General features: G+C 45.8%; 2 protein-coding genes across 2 annotated transcripts; both read right to left on the bottom strand.

The window, feature by feature from the left end:
• Positions 1-1,821: 1,821 nt before the first annotated feature.
• LOC134405671 (olfactory receptor 10AG1-like) lies at positions 1,822-2,775 on the bottom strand. The gene has a single exon (XM_063136916.1). The coding sequence runs from the start codon at positions 2,767-2,769 to the stop codon at positions 1,822-1,824; it is 948 nt and encodes a 315-aa protein (XP_062992986.1). The 5' UTR covers positions 2,770-2,775.
• A 4,938-nt stretch (positions 2,776-7,713) lies between these two features.
• LOC134405670 (zinc-binding protein A33-like) lies at positions 7,714-20,481 on the bottom strand. Its single transcript, XM_063136915.1, has 6 exons — positions 20,050-20,481; positions 15,821-15,916; positions 14,276-14,512; positions 13,245-13,267; positions 10,152-10,276; positions 7,714-8,264 (listed from the first exon to the last, which is right to left on the bottom strand). Exons 1-6 carry the CDS (start codon positions 20,479-20,481, stop codon positions 7,714-7,716), a joined length of 1,464 nt encoding a protein of 487 aa, XP_062992985.1.
• Between the last annotated feature and the right edge of the window lie 774 nt (positions 20,482-21,255).

Raw genomic sequence — 21,255 nt, 5'->3', positions numbered from 1 at the left:
TGTTGTTTGCATTTGTGTTGTACCCCACCTCGATCCGGAGGGAGAGGCGAGTAACAAATAAATATATTATATTATTATGTATTATGCCCGACAGTTGTTGATATGAAAGTACAGCAAAAGTCTTGCATGCTTTTTTCCCCTTTACGAACAAACCTCAAAGGGCATTGTTAAGTGTAATGAAGAGGGTGATGCCATCTCCAGCTTCTGTGGTAATAAGGGAGCTACCTCTAATGTCCTCAGGTGAAGACTAATGATGGGATTATCCCAAGCCCATAGCTCCAAAGTCCCTAGAACTTCCATTGGATTTGTGTAGATAAAGTAAAGAGACTGGCACTCCTCCCCCTAATGTCCTTGAAGCAGTTCTGACGAGGGAGGTTGGAGAACTCCACAATGGAACCAGATGAGTTGGAATTCTATGCATCCGACCCACGGACTCTGCAGTGAAGTGGCTTTTCCTGAGCAGCACGGATTCTGCAGACTTCTGCGCAAATTTAGTCATAGAAAAATATGTGAGATGAAAAAAAAAACTCTGGCCAAAAATACACATTTCCCCCATAGGCTAAAGCACAGAAATGTTAATTCAGGGGGGTGGGGATTGCGAATTTTCACAAGTGCAAATTTGTGCAAAATGCAAATTTACACCAGTGAGCGGAGGACAAAGCGAAAGGCACCTTACAATGGAACAGCATCCCAAGGGCGCAGGAAAGGTTGGGTCTCCCCCTCCTAGGTTGGAGACAGAGTTCTAATCTTAGAGGAAGAGATCCAGTCTTGATTTCCCCCTTTCTGCCCCCACAGCCCTTCCCTCTCTGACATCAGAGGTGGGGATGTCCTGCCCTCTTTTAAATCTGGTCACTCTAGTATAGCTCCTGCAGCTTTAACTGTTGTGATGAAGAGGAAATTTGACCAAGTTCTTCATATATACAAATGACACCTGCTGAAATTCCCTTTTCTATGCAATTGTTAAAGATACAGGAGCCCGGTCCTCCATTTCATATGGTCACCCTACCTTTGATGACAAAAAGAAACCCTTCATATTCTTCATTATTAGGTAGCGAGCATGAGATGAAATACTCATTGAAAACTGTCATTCAACCTGATCAATCACTATTGAAGGATATTGAAAAGGAAGGATCCCAATACAAACTGACCAGGAGAAATTGCCCACGAAGTGATGTTTTATTTATTATATTTGTTTGATATTATCAGTCACGTAGTGTTTTTGCTACTTCTGATTATGCTTTACATTTTCCAAGTATGTGCAGATTTATTTCTTTTTAAATTGATGTGCATTTGTTGTAAACCACCCAGAGTGTTGTAAACCGCCCAGAGAGCTTCGGCTGTGGGGCGGTATATAAATGTAATAAAATAAATAAATAAATAAATTTGTGAGGTTGTTAGCCTAACCAAGCCTTCTCCAACCTGATGCTCTCCAGCTGTGTTGGACTACATCCCCAGCCAACATGGAGTTTGTCGTCCAACACATCTGGAGGGCACTAGGTTGAGGAAGGCTGGTGTAGCCACTTTGGAGTTTAGGAGGAAATGGATTTAAACATCAGTTTGTCAAGAACTGCCTGAAGCATACATCAAGGAATGACTAATAGCAAACAATTGCTATTCACACTCCTCACAGAGTAATTTCATGTAAATTTCCATCTATTTCTAGAACTATAAAACCATTCACATTACTATCTCTTGCCAAGATGCAATGACTAACCGAAAGAATGTTTTCTGTCAGAAAAAGTTTTATTCAAAGAAGGTTTATAATGGGTGATTTTTCTAACTTGCCAAACCACAGGTATGAGGACCCTGCCCCAGTAACAATCATGTTTGATATTCTCCAAAGCACAGTTTGTTACCTAGCGTTCTCCTCAGAGCCACTTTGACCTCCTTGTTCCTCAAACTGTAGATTATAGGATTCAGCATGGATGTTACAACTGTATAAAACAGGGCCAGCAATTTATCGCTCTCTGCGGAGTAGCTGGATTTGGGCCTAAGGTATGTGATAATGCCTGAACCGTAGAACAGCGAGACCACAATGAGGTGGGAAGAGCAGGTGGAGAAGGCTTTATGCCTCCCCTCAGCCGATGGCATCCTCAAAATAGAAGTGATGATGTATACATAGGATGTGAGGATCAAAAGGAAAGGTGCAGTGATGAAAAAGACAGCTACCAAATATACAGCAATGACATTCATTGAGGTGTCACCACAAGCTAACGTCAGGAGGGGTGGGATGTCGCAGAAGAAATGGTTGATCCTGTTGGGTCCACAGTAGGTCAGGCTAAAGACATAGTTGGTTTGGCCCAGTCCCACCATCACTCCCACTGACCATGAGGCCACGGAGAGCTGGGCACAGACTCCCCAGTTCATGACGACATTGTAGCGCAGTGGTTTGCAGATGGCCACATAGCGGTCATAGGCCATGGCAGCAAGGAGGCAGCATTCTGTGATGCCAAAAAGGGTGAAGAAGTACATCTGGGTGGCACAGCCCCAGAGAGAGATCCTTCCATTCTCTGACACCAGGCTCGCTAGCATCTTGGGAACAATGGCCGATGTGTAGCATATTTCTAGCAGCGACAGGTTCGTCAAGAAAAAGTACATGGGTGTATGAAGGCCTGGATTTAACTTGATCACGGTGGTGATGACAGTATTTCCAGCCAGTGACACAGCGTACATGGAGAGAACCAGCACAAAGAGGAGCATTCGAAACCGTGGCAACTCAGAGAACCCAACAAAAATGAACTCACTCACCAGGGAAGAATGGTTGGCCATGGTCCATATCAGAGAACATCCCATCTGCAGGACATGGAAGGATATCCCGTCATAAATCATCCACATCTCTTTCTCCCTCCTTTCTAAGCATTACCTCACGTAGAGGTGCTTACATCAACTTGTTGGTCACCCCCTCCAACCCTGGGAGTCCTCAGTTCTAGATGCATAGGCTGCCGCATCGAGCTAAAGAGAAGAATACAACTAGAGTGGCACACACATGCACCGCTGAACAGCTGGTACTTAATAGAAAAGATGCATTTCCGTGTAGCAAGACCAGGGCTTGGATATAGAGGCAGGTCACTTGATTCTCATATATAGGGTGACCCTATGAAAAGGAGGACAGGGCTCCTGTAGCTTTAACAGTTGTATTGAAAAGGGAATTTCAGCAGGTGTCATTTGTATATATGGAGAACCTGGTGAAATTCCCTCTTCATCACAACAGTGAAAGCTGCAGGAGCCTTCTCCTCCTTTGTTTCTGGTTAAGAGGGCAGGACTCCTGCAGCTTTAACTGTTGTGATGAAGAGGGAATTTTACTAGGTGCTGCATGCATACAAATGACACCTGCTGAAATTCCCTTTTTTACACAACTGTTAAAGACACAGGAACCCTGCCCTCCTTTCCATATGGTCACCCCACTCATATATATATATATATATATATATATATATATATATATATATGGTGTTTATTTGCCAGGTATTGAGTACCACTAAGGCCAGATCTACACCTTGTGTCAAATCATTATAATCCCATCTTGGCAACACTATATCCCTCTTTTGCATTTATACCTCCTAGGCCACACAATTACGTTTGCTGCAGTATTTTGGATAACGTGGAATAAGAAGCAGGAACTAACACTAAGAAAGCGGCATATGGAATGTTTAATGTGCCCCAACAATTATCTGTGCACTTCAATGCTGCTGTAAAGCAGTAGCGTAGATTCTAGCCCCAGATGCCCGTGTGCTGGTCTGCATCGGCATTCTGGTTATTCATGGGTGATGAAAGGCACGGGAGACATGTTGAACAGCATTCTGGTCTCTGTTGCCTTGCTGAGCCTTTGATCAAATCAATCCTTTCTTGGAAACAGAGTCCAAAAATCCTCTTTCTGTAAACCCAAAGGTGACATTTTCTTCCCAAAGAGGGGGAAATGGACATCCTCCCTCTGCCTCAGTAAATGATTCCTTCTTCCATGATTTAGAAGCAGAGAAGAGAATCTAGGCGTTCTGGCTTGATATTCCACAGTGATTTAAGATTACCTTTTTAAAAAAATAAATAACTTGGATTAGATCCTGGATCTGCCTTCCTCATGAGCAAAGGGCTCTGCTCGCTGAAGGGCCCTCCACCTGATTTTGGGGGTCCTCACATTCCCATCTCACCCCCATTCAGCAGCATCTCCTGACTCACTCAGGAGGTATTAGAAGCAGGATGGTCTGCCATGGGAAGGAGGGAATGGGGATATTTACTTCCACAACTTAAATCTAAATCCAACCCATTGATTCCAACTCTGCACTGGTCAGTTCATCCAACCAGCAAAGCTGCCTGATCTTTTATGAAGTCTGACTGCTTTTCAGACCACTGGCCCACAAGCTCATCGCCTGCTCTGACTGGTCAACAACAACTCTCCAAAGACTCAGACTGAAACCTTTTCCAGTTTTATTATCCTGCTTTTGATTAATGGGGGTTCATCAATGGTTCACTGCCACAAGACGTAGTGATGGGCACCAATTTGGATGGCTCTCAATGTGATAAGATGTTTTTTGGGTGCATAGACCATTATTGTAGCTTAGGGTGTTCTAGTTTCCTACAAAATTCCATCGGAATCACTACCACACAGCCTTCAGCTACAGTTGGAAGCTATATATGGATTATAATGAACTGTGGAGTTTATGAGAGTTGTTACAGAAATCTGGAAGGAGTAAACAATTCTCATGTCTCCCACACTTCCACATAAGCAACGACCAAACTGACTCTCAGGAGCAAAGGCAAATATCAAACCAAAGCACAATTCAGAGCTGAAGTGCTTTTTTAAAAGGTGTACAGGTGTTGTTAACATTTCAGACTCACAGAAATCTTTCACTTACCTCAGAAAACATGGCCCAACCTATCATCTGAGGAGAGGCTTCCAGGCTGGACCAGTTGAGGCCTTTCTACCATCACCTCATCCCTCATGAGGCCTCATCAGTACACCAGTTCACTCTGTTTCCCAGAAGCATTGCAATGTAACATGCCCCTTTGGGTACGACTTTCACAGAAATCTGTCCTTCTAGCTCCCTTAGGTGCTGTCAAAACATTGTCTTATTGGCAATTGGTAGAAGGCACAGTGCAGCACCCTTTATGTTGTACATTTATAATTTACATTGATGTGTTTAAATGGGGTTGGTAAGCTCAGCAGCCTCTGAATTACTATTTCCTTTGGTGGTGTCGAAGTATAACTGGGTTCACTCAACATGCTAACCCACACACAGTGGTTGAATGTGGGTTGTTGTTGAACCATGGGTTGTTGCATTGTCTGAATGCAACGTGTTTTCCACAGGGTGGCTTGCTGACCACGCAGTGTGGCTAATTTTTCTTGAACAAGTCACCTTGAGAACCCATAGTTTATTGTTGAGTTGTTCAGGGAGGTTAATAAGCCACACTGCATGGTTAACAAACCACCCTGCAGAAACCACACTGCGTTCAGACAACACAATAACCCACCCTGTGGAAAACATGCTGCATTCCACAGTTCAAAACAAACCTCACTGAGTGTAGGTTAGCATGTTGTGTGAACAGCCCCACTCAGTGTGGGTTAACAACTTGCGTGAACCCAGCCATAGTGGCTTATGTTGCATTTGTGAAAATCTACTTTCAAATTACTTGTGATTTATTTTTATTTTTGGGGGAGGCATCATATAATTTTTTTTCAAGGTGTCTTACAAATCAATACATAGGTTCTTCTAATCACAATCTTTAAAACCTGAAGTCGCTTTTTAAAAAAAGGTATATAAGATGTGCTGATCACACATTATCTTGCGAATCAATACTTGGAGGCAAAGGTGGTCCAACAGCATAAGCAGGTAACAACCTGTATTTAGAAAGAGAGGTTGTAGCAAAAGGTACTGATATTCATGGGTTAGGAGGATTAGTAAGGAAAATAGCTGTCGAAGGCAGTCCTGGTCCCCAGGCAGAATCAATGTATGAGGTCAGTGGGGGCAAAGTACTTTGGAGAGCAGGCTGGTTCTGACTGAAACCTGGAGCGGATTCACAGCCCCACTGACATAAGAGCCACCAGCCTTCACTGCATGAAGTGTTTCTGACTTCGCAACTTGCACAGGGCTCCAGGCATCTCCAATCCAGGCAGCATCAGTTCTATACCCACTTGGCTCCAACAACAAAACAAGATCTAAGGTCCTCCTCAGAGTGCCTACTCCAAGGGAAGCTCAGAGGACAGCAACAAGAGAGAGGGCCTTCTCTGTGGTGGCCCCCCAGCTGTGGAACAATCTCCCCGACAAGGCCCGCCTGGTGCCGGCATTGTTATCTTTTTGGCGCTAGGTCAAGATCTTTCTCTTCTCCCAAGCATTTAGCAATATGTAATGAGCCTGGATCTGTTTTTTAGGCTCATTGTGTTTTTTAAAGTTATTATAGTGGTTTTAAATGTATGTGGATATTGTGTGATATTTATTGCATTTATATACCACCCCATAGCCAAAGCTCTCTGGGCGGTTTGTGGTTTTTAATTTTTGTATATTGTTTTTAAGTGTTTTTATCTTGTAAACTGCCCAGTGTAATGATCCGAGGCTTGAGCAACAGGAATCTAAGGCTAGGCCACCAGGACCGAGGAGAGCTAGGTGTAACAGAGCTCCACACCCGCAAGGTAATCTGGAAAGGTCTTACTTTAATAACACAAAGAAGATATGGCAGGGCAAAGCAATAGTCCTGGAGGAAGCAAGGTTCAGGGCTCCCACTCCAAGCAGGGCCAGAGGCACAGGCAAAGTCCAGGGACGGGCAGGAATCAGAGTCTAAGGCCAAATCTACACACAGTCGTCGGGGCACCCTGAAGGCGCTTCAGGGCGCCCCGAAACTCCTAGTGTAGATACCTGTTCAGAAGAGACGGAGGAAGAGGCGGTGGCGGTGGCAAAAAGTTCCCAGGGCTCAGCAGCTTCGCTGGTGAGTCCTTGCCGCCGAGCCCAACTCCCCGCCGGCCTCCTGCTGCCGGCGAAAGAGCCACCCGGGTTGGAGAGCTTGGCAGAAGAGCCTGCCGCCGCCGCCGCCTCTTCCTCCATCTCTTCTGAACAGGTATCTGCACTAGGAGTTCCGGGGCACCCTGAAGCGCCTTCAAGGCGCCCCAACGACTGCGTGTAGATTTGGCCTAAGATCACACTATCTAAGCAGGGCCAGAGGCAAAGGTAAAGTCCAGGTACAGGCAGGAGTCAGAGTCCAAAAGCAAACCTGAATCTGAGCGGGGCCGGAGGCAGGAAATGTGGTCTAACGATGAGCAGGGTCCAGAGTCCAAAAGAAGCAAGGTTCCAACAAGGCCAGAGGCAAGGGACATGGTCACAGCAAAGCAAAGATCCAGGCATGGCAGGGTCCACCAGGAGCAGGCTACAGCAGATCCAGAAGACCGCGTTGCTGAGGCAAAGGGTAGAGCAGAAATGCTGGTCTTATATAGTCTTTATCCTAGCTGCTCCCAGCTGATCCACATTAGCCCACCCTGGAGTGCTGCTGGCAAGGGGCCGGAGTCCTGCGAGCACTCTGCAGAACAGCCCCTGACCGCAGACCTGGGTCCTGCGAATACTCAGCACCAGCACAGATCCTGACACCCAGAGAGCTTCAGCTATGGGGTGGTATACAGATGATGATGATGATGATGATAATAATAATAATAAAGTTAGGCACTCTCACATACTGTTTGCAACAGAAATAAAGTCAAGGCAGGGCTTGATGAACTCCTCTGTACAGTTCTCGCTATGCCCGTGGGGTCGGAAGGCGGAGAGGTTCAGCGTTGAGTCCGTCTTTGTTGACCCCGGGGCTGAACATAGGGTAGAGGCACTCAGAAAAGACGTCCGAAAAGGTGTAGATGTGAGCCATGGTGTCGGCGTCATAGAAGGAGACCTGCCCCCCCTCATAATCCAGGTAGACTCCCACTTTCTGGGGCTTGGTCTTGAGGGACAGCTGCTTGGAGGGAGAGTCAAGGGCCTTGTATTCGCTGCCGTTCCGCAGCCAGATGGCCCAGAATCCGTTGCTGGGCTTGACCGTCACTTTGGCTTCCTTCCTGTTGACCGACTCCTTGGCCACACCCATGTCCCAGCTGGTTTTATCCCCCACCTCTACTTCCCAGTAATGGCGTCCTGAAGTAAAACCCTGGGCCCCCAACACACACACGGACTTGCTGAACCTCTCAGGACCATCAGGGACATCTTCCTCAGGGTTGTCCTCCACACGGACACTATCAAGGTCTCTGGAGAGCACGAGGTTGGGGTGGTTGGTGGCAGGATCCAAGGTTACATGGCAGGGAGCTGTTAGGAGAAGACCAAGATGGAGATTACCTCTACTGGCCAACTTTTGAAAGGAGATAAATAACACCTCTACATTGAATAGACAACCTGGAGTGAAAACAATTTTACGGTTAAACATCCCAACCAAGAAACTTGGGTACTGTAGTGCTATGGAATGGGCTAGTTGTTCTTTAACAAAGAATTGTCAGCACCCACCAAACTAAAATCCCCAGGATTCTTTGCAGGAGGCTAGGACTGAAATTAGGTTTATTTTGGTTTGACGTAGTATTTTTAAACTTTTAAAGGTTTAGGTTATGTTTTGATCTGCTGTATTTTATTATTTAAATTGTGAACTGCCCATAGAGCCTCAGCTATTGGACAGTATAAAAAATGTAATAAATAAATAAATAAATAAATTGGTCAAGGAGCTGGAGCAACTCCTCTATGAGGGAAGATTACAACAGCCAAGATAGTTTAGCTTGGAAAGGAGGTGAGTAAGGAGAGGTATGACATTATGCTTGGTGTGGAGAATGTGGATAGGAGACATTTTTCTCATTCTCTCCTAATACTAGAACCTAATGGGGTCATCACATGAAGCTGATTGGTGGGAGATTCAGGACAGATAAAAGGAAGGACTTCTTCACACAGCGCATAGTTAAACTATGGAACTCACTACCACAAGATGTGGTAATGCACTTTATTTATTTATTTATTTATTTATTTATTTATTTATTTATTTCATTTATATACCGCCCCACAGCCGAAGCTCTCTGGGCGGTTTACAACAATTAAAAATAGTAAACATTAAAAGTATACAAAATTTAAAAAAAAACATAAAAACAGTATAAAAACAACAGTATCCATTTAAAAACAACAATTCTGGGGTCCATTAAAAACAAACTTAACGTTGTTAAATGCTGTTAAAATGCCTGGGAGAAGAGAAAAGTCTTGACCTGGCGCCAAAAAGATAACAACGTTGGCGCTAGGCGAGCCTCATCGGGAAGATCATTCCACAGTCGGGGGGCAACCACTGAGAAGGCCCTCTCCCTTGTTGCCATCCTCCGAGCTTCCCTCGGAGCAGGCACTCGGAGGAGGACCTTAGATGTTGACTTTGCATTGCCATTCAGGTCATTTGATAGTTGATTGGCCAACTGCCCACATGCTTGCAAAAGGCCTGAGCTATGTTGCAAAGTGCAATGCTTTAAACTAGCAAGCTCAGCTTTGGGGCAGCAGCTTCAGCTGTCATTAACGTTGTTCAGAAGAACATCAGCACAGGGGGAAAACAGCTATAAGAAAGATAAGAAACATGCTCTGAAGCAGGAAGGAGTTCTTTATTTTTACCCTGCCCTTTCCCCAAGGAGCTGAGAGCAGTGTACAGAGCTACTACACATACACACACTTTTTTGTCTTCACAAACCTATGAGGTGAGTTAGGCCAAGAGATAATGACTGGCTGAACATCAGCCAGCAAGCCAATCTTTCCCCAACCTGGGTGCCTCCAGATGTTTTTGACTACAACTACTATCATCCCTGACCATTGACCATGCTGCTGGGGTTGATGGGAATTGTAGTCCCAAAATTTGGAGGGACCCAGGTTGAGGAAGACTTCAGTAAGCTTTGCAGCTGACGGCGATTTGAAACTGGGTCTTCCCATTCCCAGTATGATTGCTCCAGCCTCAACACTACACTGGCTCTCCCTGTGAAACAATGGCCCTGTTCAGAAGACAGCTTGAACCAGGGTAGTTAAGGCTTTTATGTTTTAAGGTGTCTTCTGAACAGGGCCAATCATTGAAATAAGCCCTGCAATAGAAATACTTCAGAGAGCTGGCAGATTTAGCACTATCAAAGTACCACAGCACTTTGGACACCAAACTCCTGTGCCAGTAAATTCTCACCACTCGATACTTACAAGGTCTCAGGGCTGGCAACATTTCTTTCCACACCATGTACTGAAGAGGTCCCTTAAACTGGCCCAAGTTGAAATCACGGGAGATCACAGGCAGCATGGCGCCTTTTTCCTCACTGGGACAGTACCTGCAAGGAGAGGCAAATCAGAATGCATAAAGTTGAATCTTTTTCAGCCCTCGGATAGTGGACGATGGTGGCTCCCATTTCAGTGGGGCAGTGAATAAGCTCTGGGCAATGAATCATAGAATAGTAGAGTTGGAAGGGGTCTGTAATAAGGCTATCGACTCCAACCCTCTGCTCAATACAGGAATCCACCTGAAAGCATTCCTGACAGATGGCTGTCCAGCTGCCTCTTGAAAGCCTCTAGTGTGGGAGAGGCCATGACCTGCCTAGGTCATTGGTTCCATTGTTGCACTTCTCTAACAGTCAGGAAGGTTTTCCTGATGGCCAGCTGGAATCCGGCTTCCTGTAGCTTGAGCCCTTAATTCCCTGTCCTGCACTCTGGGCTGATGGATAAGAGATCCTGGCCCTCCTCTGTGTGACAACCTTCCAAGTACTTGAAGAGTGCTATGTCTCCCCTCAGTCTTCTCTTCTCAAGGCTAAACATGCCCAGTTCTTTCAGTCTCTCTTCATAGGGCTTTGTTTTTAGACCCCTGATCATCCTCGTTGCCGTCCTCTGAACCTACGGAGTCCTCCAACATGCCCAGGTTTGGCCTGCTCGCCCACACAATCATACAATAGTACAGTTGGAAAGGGGCTATAATAAGGCCATCAAGTCCAACCCCCTGCTCAGTGCAGGAATCCACCTTAAAGCATCCCTGACAGATGGCTGTCCAGCTACCCCCTGAAGGCCTCTAGTGCGAGAGAGCCCACAACCTCCCTAGGTCACTGGTTCCATTGTGGTACTGCTCGAACAGTCAGGAAGTTTTCCCTGTTGTCCAGCTCTAAAGGAGCTATCCAAGGTGCTGAAACCTCAGCACCTTGGATAGTTCCCTTAGAGTTCTAGCTGAATCCTAGAGCAGATTCACTGCCGCACTGAAATAGGAGCCACCAACCTCTACTGCCCTCAGGCCAGATCCCATTTTGGAGAAGCTCTCAAAGACCACATTCTAGTGGTGGGCAGGGCAGTAAGGCAAAAGGGGTGAAGCCAAAATACAAAAATACTAGTATATTTGATCTTCAAGCTTTTACTACCAGTAGCTAAGCCTTAGGAGAGATATTTTAAAATGGGGGATAAACTGTACCAAAGCCATGAAACCAGCAGACCATTAGTGGCTGGGAAGACGGGGAGGAGCCAAGGTCATCTGGGGAGCCTTTGGGAATGGCATGGCATTCCCTCGATGTCAGGAGAGCCCTGAAGGTTTATATAGGCAGAACCAAATTCCCTGTTTACATGTCATTCCATCCTGCCTCTTTGAGACGGAAGGTTTCCAACGCCACTCTGAGCAGATGGCTTAAGGCGTGTGTTTGCCTAGCCTATTCCTGCCTGAAGTTGTCTCCACCTACCAATATTTTTGCCCGTTCTACACGAGTAGGGCAGCTGCCTGGGCAAATATCCTAGCACCTTTTTGTGAACCGCCCAGACAGCTTCGGCTATAGGGCGGTATAAAAATGTAATAAATATACATTATACAGCTGACTTCTATGCCTCCGCTGAGAATTTTTTGAATTCCCCCTACATGGGTCAAGCTTTCGTACGTCCCACCTGACGTATGGTTCACACGCACAACAGAAAAGACTGTTGGTCTCTTGCCCGTAAAAGGGATTTCTTTGTGCATTTAAAACAGTACATCAGGGTCACATCCCAGTCTTAAATTCCTTTAAAGCTGGGTTTAGGCTGGTAAGAGTTAGTTTTCCTATTTTTGACCCACTTGTTTCTTTCCAAGCCTCGTCTGCAGAGAGTGTGAGCTGTCCCGTTTTCCTTGTTTGTATTTTCGCTGTTCTCGCTGATCCTAGTGCTTCCTGCGTTTGCCATCGGACAGTTAACAGCTTTAATTGGAGCAGCAATTTTGCCTCAACCGCTATGTGGTGCCTGAGATCCCTGAGCCTGATGTACTGCACCCCCATCATAAAGACTTTGGGTGCATCCAGATGGGTCGTGCTTAGCAAAAGGCATTTTGCAGCTATTTATTTTCTTCCTTAATAGGCTTTTTTTTACCTAGTAAAAAGAAAGACAGAAGCAGAAATGGGAAACCACAAGAGGGCAACATACAGAAGATGATGACATCTGGGTCTCATGTAAAATTCTGTGAAGGAGGAAGGGTAATTGCAGATAAAAGTTGCCTTTGGGAGCACCTTCAAAGGTAAACAGAACTCCACAACCCACCCTTTATCTCCATCTGGTGGCCAGTTCTGGGACTGCTGCATTTTCTCATCCTCCTTTCCCCCCGAATTATTTTATTTTATTATTGCATTTATATCCTGCCTTTTTTCCTCCAAGGAACTGAAGGCGGTGTACATAATCCTCCTCCTCTCCATTTTATCTTTACAACAACAACCCTGTGAGGTAGGTTGGGCTGAGAGCCTGCGACTAGCCCAAAGTCACCCAGTGGGTTTCCATGGCCAAGTGGGGACTAGAACCCGGATCTCCCGACTCTCAGGCCAACACTTTAGGCACTACACCACACTGTTGTTTAAGGAGTCCAATCACATTATTTAACATGTGTTTGGAGTAACAGTTATTGTCACACTGATGGGGAAAGGAAACTGTGGTGTTATTATCAGGTTGTTGTATCAGGGACTGAGCACAGGTCATTGGTTAAAACCCACAATGGAAAATAATGAATGGAGTTCATTTTATGAGACTGAGAAGCTTTGCAGGGATGCAGGGATGTGGTTGTCTTCCTATAGGGCCGGCCCTATTGTTCGGCAGAGTGAAGCAGAGACTAGTCATTGTGAAAACAAGGAGAAGCACCCATAATTCATAGGAACTTGACAGCAGCTACTATTATGTATGGACATGAAACAGGACTTAGAGCCAAATTATACATTCTGGGATTGTCCCAGAGAAGTAGGAAGAAGGGATGGGATCGAATTTCAAGAGCAAAAAAGGCGTGGGGGTTGGTGGCAGTGAATCCTCCCCATGTCTACTCACTTCTCCGCAAAGGCTTTGATGTCCTGTAAAAAGAGAAGCCAAGAATTAGCAGAGCAAGAACAGTGGTTCTTAAGAATATTTTCTTGTCTTTCGCCTCCAGAGAAGCTCTTTAAAAATGGGCAGCCAAAATCACTTGCAATATTCCAACTCAATGGAAAAGAACGGTGCAATTGCCTCTCTTACAAGGCTTCTGTTGGCACAGTCCAAAATGATCACTTCTGGGTTTTTTGCAGTAACGTTCCTGATTATTTCACAATAGCAGCAACAAAATGACTCTTCCCCCACCCAAAGACCATAAATGATACGGCTAAAATTAAGAATGATTGGAATAATTATGAGTTTTTGTTTTTGGAGAAGCTCTCAAAGACCACATTCTAGTGGATTTTGTGTATGGAAGCATTGTGAGTTCCATTCACAAGAACATAAGAAGATCCCTGCTGGATCAGACCAAGGGTCCATCTAGTCCAGCACTCTGTTCACACAGTGGCCAACCAGCCATCGGCCAGGAATGAACAAGGCAGGACATGGTGCAACAGCACCCACCCACACATGTTCCCCAGCAACTGGTGCACAAAGGCCTACTGCCTTGAATACTGGAGACAGCATACAACCATCAGGGCTAGTAGCCATTGATAGCCTCTGCCTCCAGGAATTTGTCTAATCCCCTTTTAAAGCCATCCAAATTGGTGGCCATCACTACATCTTGTGGTAAGCTTTAGTACACTCCCCAAAACAAATTCCTAAGTTCAGAATTCTTTAGTTCTAATTATATGGGGGATTTTGGAGTTCTAGTGAAACACCCATACACACACACACACACACACACACACACACACACACACACAGTAGATCCCGGAAGAGTGAAGACTGCCCACCCCTAATTTAAATAATTTATGCTGATTGCAGAATTTGGAATGTCTTGGGACAGATTTGGGGACCGCCCTACATGCAACCTAAAAAAGAAACAATTTGCTGAACTTTAGAGATGCCCTGGAAATCCTCCCAGATGTGTTGAGAGAAGAAGCCCGGACCTTAAGGAAGATTTCGGGGTCCTGCTGCTCCTGAAGCCGAGCTTGGATCTTGGCCGCTTGCTCCTCAGCCATGCGAATTTGCTCTTGCCCATTGCGCTGGTTCCTTTCCAACTCGCTGAGAAGGAGCTCTTCCTCACGCCGGATCTCCCTCCTCATCGCCGCCTCCTTCTCCTGGAGCCACTGGTGAAGCTCAATGAACTGGGTCGAGAGATGGTGCTCCAGTCGCAGGCGTTGGGCCTTGGGAGGAGAAGATGATGGAGAAACAAGAAGAAGGAGTGAAATGGGGGATGCCTGTCACCAGGCAATCCAGCCCTTTGGGGGGCTTCTCCAACTTCCGCAGCACGCCCGAATCGGTTTGTTTTTCTGCAAGCCAAGCTGTGCGTCTTTTCCCTGAATGCCCCATTTTTTGTGTGTTTCTTGTTATTATTATTATTATTATTATTATTATTATTATTTATTTATTTATTTATTTATACAGCACCATCAGTGTACATAGTGCTGTACAGAGCAAAACAATAAAATAGCAGAACCCTGCCTCATATGCTTACATTCTAACAAAATCATAATAAAACAATAAGAAGGGGAAGAGAATGCACCAAACAGGCACAGGGTAGAGTAAAACTAACAGTATAATTGTTTCTGCCACAATTTGCACAAATAGAGATTTGCCCAAATGACAACCAAAAAGTGCACAGGTTTGCGCAAATTACAACCGCAATTTGCACACATTCCATGAACGGTGGCCAAAATTTGTGTCATGTGCAGAAATCACAGCCCTAATTTGTGCAATTTCAATCACGCTGATAATTTGCTAGCTAGCCCAACTCACTACAAGCTGAGTCAGGACAGCTAGCAGAAGATGGAACAAAATCCGGGGGGGGGGGGGACAGGGGGACACGATGAAAGCTTATTAAGCTCCACCCTTCCAACATCCCTAGTGTGAAGGTCCACCATCTCTGACCTGGCAGCCCTGATGTGCTTTGAGCAGTGGTACTGAACCTCTCTTAGACTGAGGGACTAATTCAATTTTGGAAAAACTATCGGAGCCCCATTCCAATGGTGGGCGGAGTCAAAGGTAAAAGAGGTGGCGTTAAAATACCAAAACTCCCAACATATTTTTGCATACAGCTCTAATTGCCAGTAACTCAGCCTTAGGAGAAACATTCTAACCTTTTAGAATGCAGGGGGAAACTGCACAAAATCTGGGAAATAATCAGTGAAGAAACGTGACCCTGGGGGGGTTGGATTGGCTCATGGCACAGGGATTTCACCATACTTTTCTCCATGGTGATAAACATGCCATGACCATGGAATGGCATTATGGGTAAATAACAGATGACAGACGAGGCACGAAAGCCACAGCACCTTCAGGGGCAAAGGGACACCCTCCTCCAAAACTGGATCAGGAGCCCAAAGGGGTCCTTTTCCTTCAAAGTACATGCTTAAGCACTTCCTTTTCTTTTCTTTTTTAAAAGCATGTTTAACGTAACATGAAATTTGGTTCTAAGAAAGAACGACAAAGACGGGATGGAGGCGTGAACTTACTGCGATTTCTGGAACTTTCTGTAGCCTCTGCTCTTGCAGCAATTTTTCTGCTTGGGCTCTGGATTCCAGTGACGTTTGAGAGGCTGTTAGGATCTCCTGGGTGGGAGAAGAGACGCCACAAAGTATGAAAAACAAAATGGTAACATTGATTGATTGATTTGCAGTTGTGGCTCGTTTTAGGTTTGCCAACTGGCTGGAACAATAAATATCCCCATCGGGGAACAGGGGTCGTTTTGGAGGGAATTGCCAAAACAAAACCAAATCATCCATAAATCAATGAGGTCTGTCCCGTCATGGTTCCCATGTATATATTTTTTTATTTTATTTCATTCCAAGAGTTGGCAAACCTAACTAAAGTTGCAAGGTTTACCCTTGAAAACTTTGACTTCAGGTCAGAGAGCCTTGCTCACATTTGCAAGCTGGGCACATAATGATGCATGAGGATGCAACCAGACATTCATTGTTGCCATCTCAAATGCACCTATCATCACCTGGGAGAATAGAGACGGTACGTGTGAACCATGCCCCTCACCCTAAAAACCCAGGAGGCTATTATCACTGGAAGTGCTAATAGCGCTTGGTATTCTTTTGTACTTGGAAAAAACTCAAATTCCTGAAGTTTTGTTGAAGTCTATATTGTATTGTGCTCGTCATGGTGAGGCCTCCAACATAATTGGCTGAGCTGATGGAAAGGCACAGAATGTTCACAAATATTTGAGGGCTTTCTCCGCTGTGGCACCCCAGTTGTGGAATGAGCTCCCCAGAGAGGTCCGCCTGACGCCTACACTGTACTCCTTTCGTCACCAGCTGAAGACCTTTTTATTCTCTCAGTATTTTAACACTTAATTTTAACTTAAATTTAAATTTTACTGTTTTAACTCTGTATTTTAATTTTATATCAATTTTGCTGCGTGGTTTTTATTCTGGTTGTGCTTTTTTATATTGTATTTTGTATTTGTGCTTTTAACCTGTTGGTTGTCTTACTGTGGTTTTAATTTTTGTGAACCGCCCAGAGAGCTTCGGCTATTGGGCAGTATAAAAATGTAATAAATAAATAAATAAATAAATAAATAAATAAATAAATAAATAAATAAATAAATAAAATTCCATTGTTTCAGTTACAGCAGCCTTCTCCAACCAGGTACCCTCCAGAGGTTTTGGACTATAATTCCCAGCATTCCTTTGGGGTGATGAGAATTGAAGTCTGAAACATCAGGAGGTCACCAGATGTATTTAGTCTTAGTTACAGAACATGGGAACTAGAGGGTTATGTCAAAGGCTCCCTGGAAAAGGTGAGCTTCAACAAAGAATTTCAAGGAAGTCCCAACCAGCCAAGCCTCCAGAATTTAAGAAAACATTAAGAATGGATACAGATAAAACCATGGCTGCTTAATTACAAGAGTTCCACAGATAATTTCTAATCTTTAAGGAAATACCTAGGCCTGAGTTTCTATATCCCTGAATTATTGGCATGTTCAATTCCATTATAAACCACCAGTTGTTGAGTGCAACCGAGATTCATAGTTTGTATGTCTTGAATTGCACGTTCTCTTACACTTGAAAAAGGATCTATCCCCATTTTGAACACCTCATTTACATCCCGCACAGGGCCGGCCCTACCATGAGGCAGATTCAGGTGGCTGCCTCAGGCAGCAGATGCTGGGAGGCGGCAGCAAGTTGTTGGAGCTATGGGCCATGCGGCCTGTGCTGCATTCCTTATCCTGCTGCCTTCAGGTGTGGCGGAGGATGCTGTCCCATTACCACTATTGGACAGATTCAACTGCCACTCCATTCGGGTTTTGTACCTGAAACAGGAGGGGGCGCCATCTTGTCCTTCACCCCTGGCAGCAAAATATCTTGGACCAGCCCTGATCTCTGTGGCTCAGCCCATTTTTAAGATGCAACAGCAGAAAGCTAGTAAGTGAATTCCATAGCAATGAGTAAAATACAGCCAGCTCTGGGGCATGGTAGGTGTGGGGAGATAGTTGCATACACAGCTGCAGCAAAAGCAGTTACACAGTGATGCTCACGATGACAGTGTGTAACACTAAATCACACCCAGCAAGGATCACTTTTCCTGGGGTTGTGAAACTAAGCCTGAAATGGTGAGTAAAGGTCAGGTGGTGCGTGAGCAAGGGATTAAGGGTATCACAAAATTAACGAGTGATTTATCCAGCTGAATCATGCGGTGGGGCGGGTTGGGATTGCGCCACTTCAGACGGAAAGGTGGGGATCTGTTGTTTCACTGATTCTCACTGTTGTTATCTTAATTAAAATTCCCTGTGCATAGAAAGCTAGTGCAAAAGGGACAAAAGGCTAACTCTCTTCCTTATGTGCTAGCTTTCCTCGTAGAATCGATGTTGTTTTTGAAATGAAGAAGCATTTAAACATATAAACAAACCCCCACCGGCTGTATGAAGTGGTACAGTCTCTACAGGGCTATACTCAGGGCCGGTGCCAGACTATTTTGCGCCCTAGGCAAAGTGAGCTACTTTCACACACACACCCCAAAAAGAATGTCAACTTTGATTTTTAAGAACATATGTTTCCTATAAAAAATAAGAAGCACAAAATTTGAAACAGCTAAATTTATTTTAAAGTGCAAGAAATGCGTCATGCCAGTTATAGCAAACAAATTGGAAAGGAACGTCTATGGGTCTAAAATGCATTATTTAATAGGAATATCACCTCCAAATCATCCCCCTCAACTCACATGCGTGTGCGCACACACACACTCAGCATCACTCACTCCAAACAAACACACGCATGAACACATGCATTCACTCAAAGACCCCATGCACCCCATTCACCCATACATTCTCTCTCTCTCTCTCTCCTGGGCGCGTTCCGGAAGTCCAAACGTGGAGCTGCCCCACCCCCACCCCACCATCCCTGGCTTCGCTTCAGCTGGGTGGGCGCGGGGCGCCATCTCACCCACCCAGGCCAAGCTGAATCCTCGGGCCGGCTCACAGCCAATGCACGTAGAATTCTACGCGCATAGAATTCTATGACTCTATGCTTTAGGTTGGATTCCTGCATTGAGCAGGGGGGTGAACTCGATGGCCTTGTAGGCCCCATCCAACTCTGCTATTCTATGATTCTATGAGTGCTGCGTTGTGCCCGGTGCCCCTCTTAGCTTGGCGCTCTAGGCGGCCGCCTGAGTGGCCTCTATGGTAGCACCGGCCCTGGCTATACTACATTATTATTCTGAATGCCTAGATCAGGTCCAAGAAACGGTGCCCAGTAGACTCCATTGTCCCTCCCTCGTAACAACCAGGCACTACGACTTGCTTAGACAGACATCTCCACCTGCTACCACATACACCATTAGAGAAAAACAAAGGATTCTTTTTTTAAAAAAAAAAAAGTTCAAGGATAGGCCAGCTAAGTAATATTTGAATGTGAGCTGCATAAATTCACTTTGACCTTCCATGGGAACGGAATTCTTATTGTATTGACACAAAAAATGGATTCTAGAAAGTGAGAGTTACAAAGTGCAATGGTGCCCCCTGGTGCTGCTCTCAAGCTACTGCAGTCAGCTTTGACAAAGGACAGTTATCCAAAGAGACGTAAGAGATAGAATCATAGAACCATAGAATAGCAGAGTTGGAAGGGGCCTACAAGGCCATCGAGTCCAACCCCCTGCTCAATGCAGGAATCCACCCTAAAGCATCCCTGACAGATGACTGTCCAGCTGCCTCTTGAATGACTCTGGTATAGGAGAGCCCACCACCTCCCTAGGTAACTGGTTCCATTGTCGTACTGTTCTAACAGTCAGGAAGTTTTTCCTGATGTCCAGCTGGAATCTGGCTTCCTTTAACTTGAGCCTGTTATTCCATGTCCTGCACTCTGGGAGGATCGAAAAGAGATCCTGGTCCTCCTCTGTGTGACAACCTTTTAAGTATTTGAAGAGTGCTATCCTTTCTCCCCTCAATCTTCTCTTCTACAGGCTAAACATGCCCAGTTCTTTCAGTCTCTCTTCATTTGGGTCCAGGCTACCTGCAGGATCACCTTCTCCCGTACAATCCACCCCGCACACTCAGGTCCTCTGGGAAGTATCTACTTCAGTCAGTCAAAGATATCCCTTCTGGATGTCTTGAACACAGAGCGAATTCACAGCCCCATTGACATCACAGCCCCCAGCCTCCACTGGGTACAGAAATACAACACCTGAAAAGGCCGCAGAAGCCAGCCACCACGTTCACAGTTTCACAGCATCTCCCACTGACCTGGTATTGCTGCACAGCCTCGTCCAGAGGGTGGCACCGGTGTCCCCAGTGGTCTGGTTGCAACGCCCTCACCAGGCAGCCGTCATCGGAACAGAAGAGTCTCTCCCCCTGCACCTCATCGGCGGTCTCCTCCGGGTTGGCGTCTTCGTCGCTGCCGTGAGCCGAGAGAGACTCCGTGGCCTTCCGCGCCAGCTGCCCCAGCACCCGGTTGGCCGTGAACTTGCCCCCCGGGATCTCTCGTCGGCACTCGGGGCAGGTGGGATGCGGCACGCCTTCTCCGGTGCCGGCCAGGATCTCGGCCCAGTAGCGGGCGATGCAGGCCTGGCAGTAGTTGTGCCCACATTCCAGCATGACAGGGTCCAAAAACAGCTCCAGGCAAATGGAACAGCGTAGGTCCTCGGCAAAATGCTCCACTCCCGTTGGGACCGCCATGGAGGAGAAACAGGCCAGGGCACCGTGGAGGGGGCGGGTGCACAACTAGGCTCACGTACTGCCCTCAATCCCGTTATCCGTATTTCTTCCTTCCCTTCCCTTCCTATTTTGTGGTGATTTCACCTCGACGTATTCAGGACACCTTTTCTTCTGCCGCCCTCTCCTCTCGCTCCTTCGCCTCTTTTGTATTCTAGTTCTAATTTTTATCCCTACTTTTTCTGTGTATCTTTCTCCTGTCTGAATTGCTCTCACCAGAAAAAGGAAGTCTACCCTCTCTGAACAGCTTACTCACTGCAGTACTTTCTCTCTCTCTCTCTCTCTCTCTCTCTCTCTCTCCTATCCTCACTTTCTTTGCACCCTTCTTCAACTTTACCTGTTTGCAAGTTATCTTTAAAACACACACACGTATACACAACGCCACTCGTCGTTAATATAAAACACTCTTCTTTTGCTGGACTCCTGGCTCACTCGGTCTTTCCTCCTCTGCTGAGTTCCTTTGTAAGATTCTCTGTCTGCTATTCTCACCTCCACACTCTCTCACTGGCCCTGCCCAGCTGGTACAAGTCTCAACACAGCTTCCGAAGAATTCTTAAAATAGCAGATTTTTTAAAAAGAGGGGGGCCTTTGACGTGAACTGCAGGACGTCCCAACTGTACTTTTTATTCGCTCGCTCTCTTGCTCGCTCTGAAATCGCTCTCTCCTTTTTCAAAGCCCTGCCTTTCCTCTCACGGGCCTGCCTCTTCGGTGTCGCCCAGACCACACCAGGAATGCAAC

This window comes from Elgaria multicarinata, chromosome 11 (assembly GCF_023053635.1).
Source record: "Elgaria multicarinata webbii isolate HBS135686 ecotype San Diego chromosome 11, rElgMul1.1.pri, whole genome shotgun sequence".
Classification (NCBI taxonomy): Eukaryota; Metazoa; Chordata; class Lepidosauria; order Squamata; family Anguidae; genus Elgaria; species Elgaria multicarinata.
Note: the sequence above shows the minus strand (reverse complement) of the source record. Positions and strands in the feature narration are given on the sequence as shown.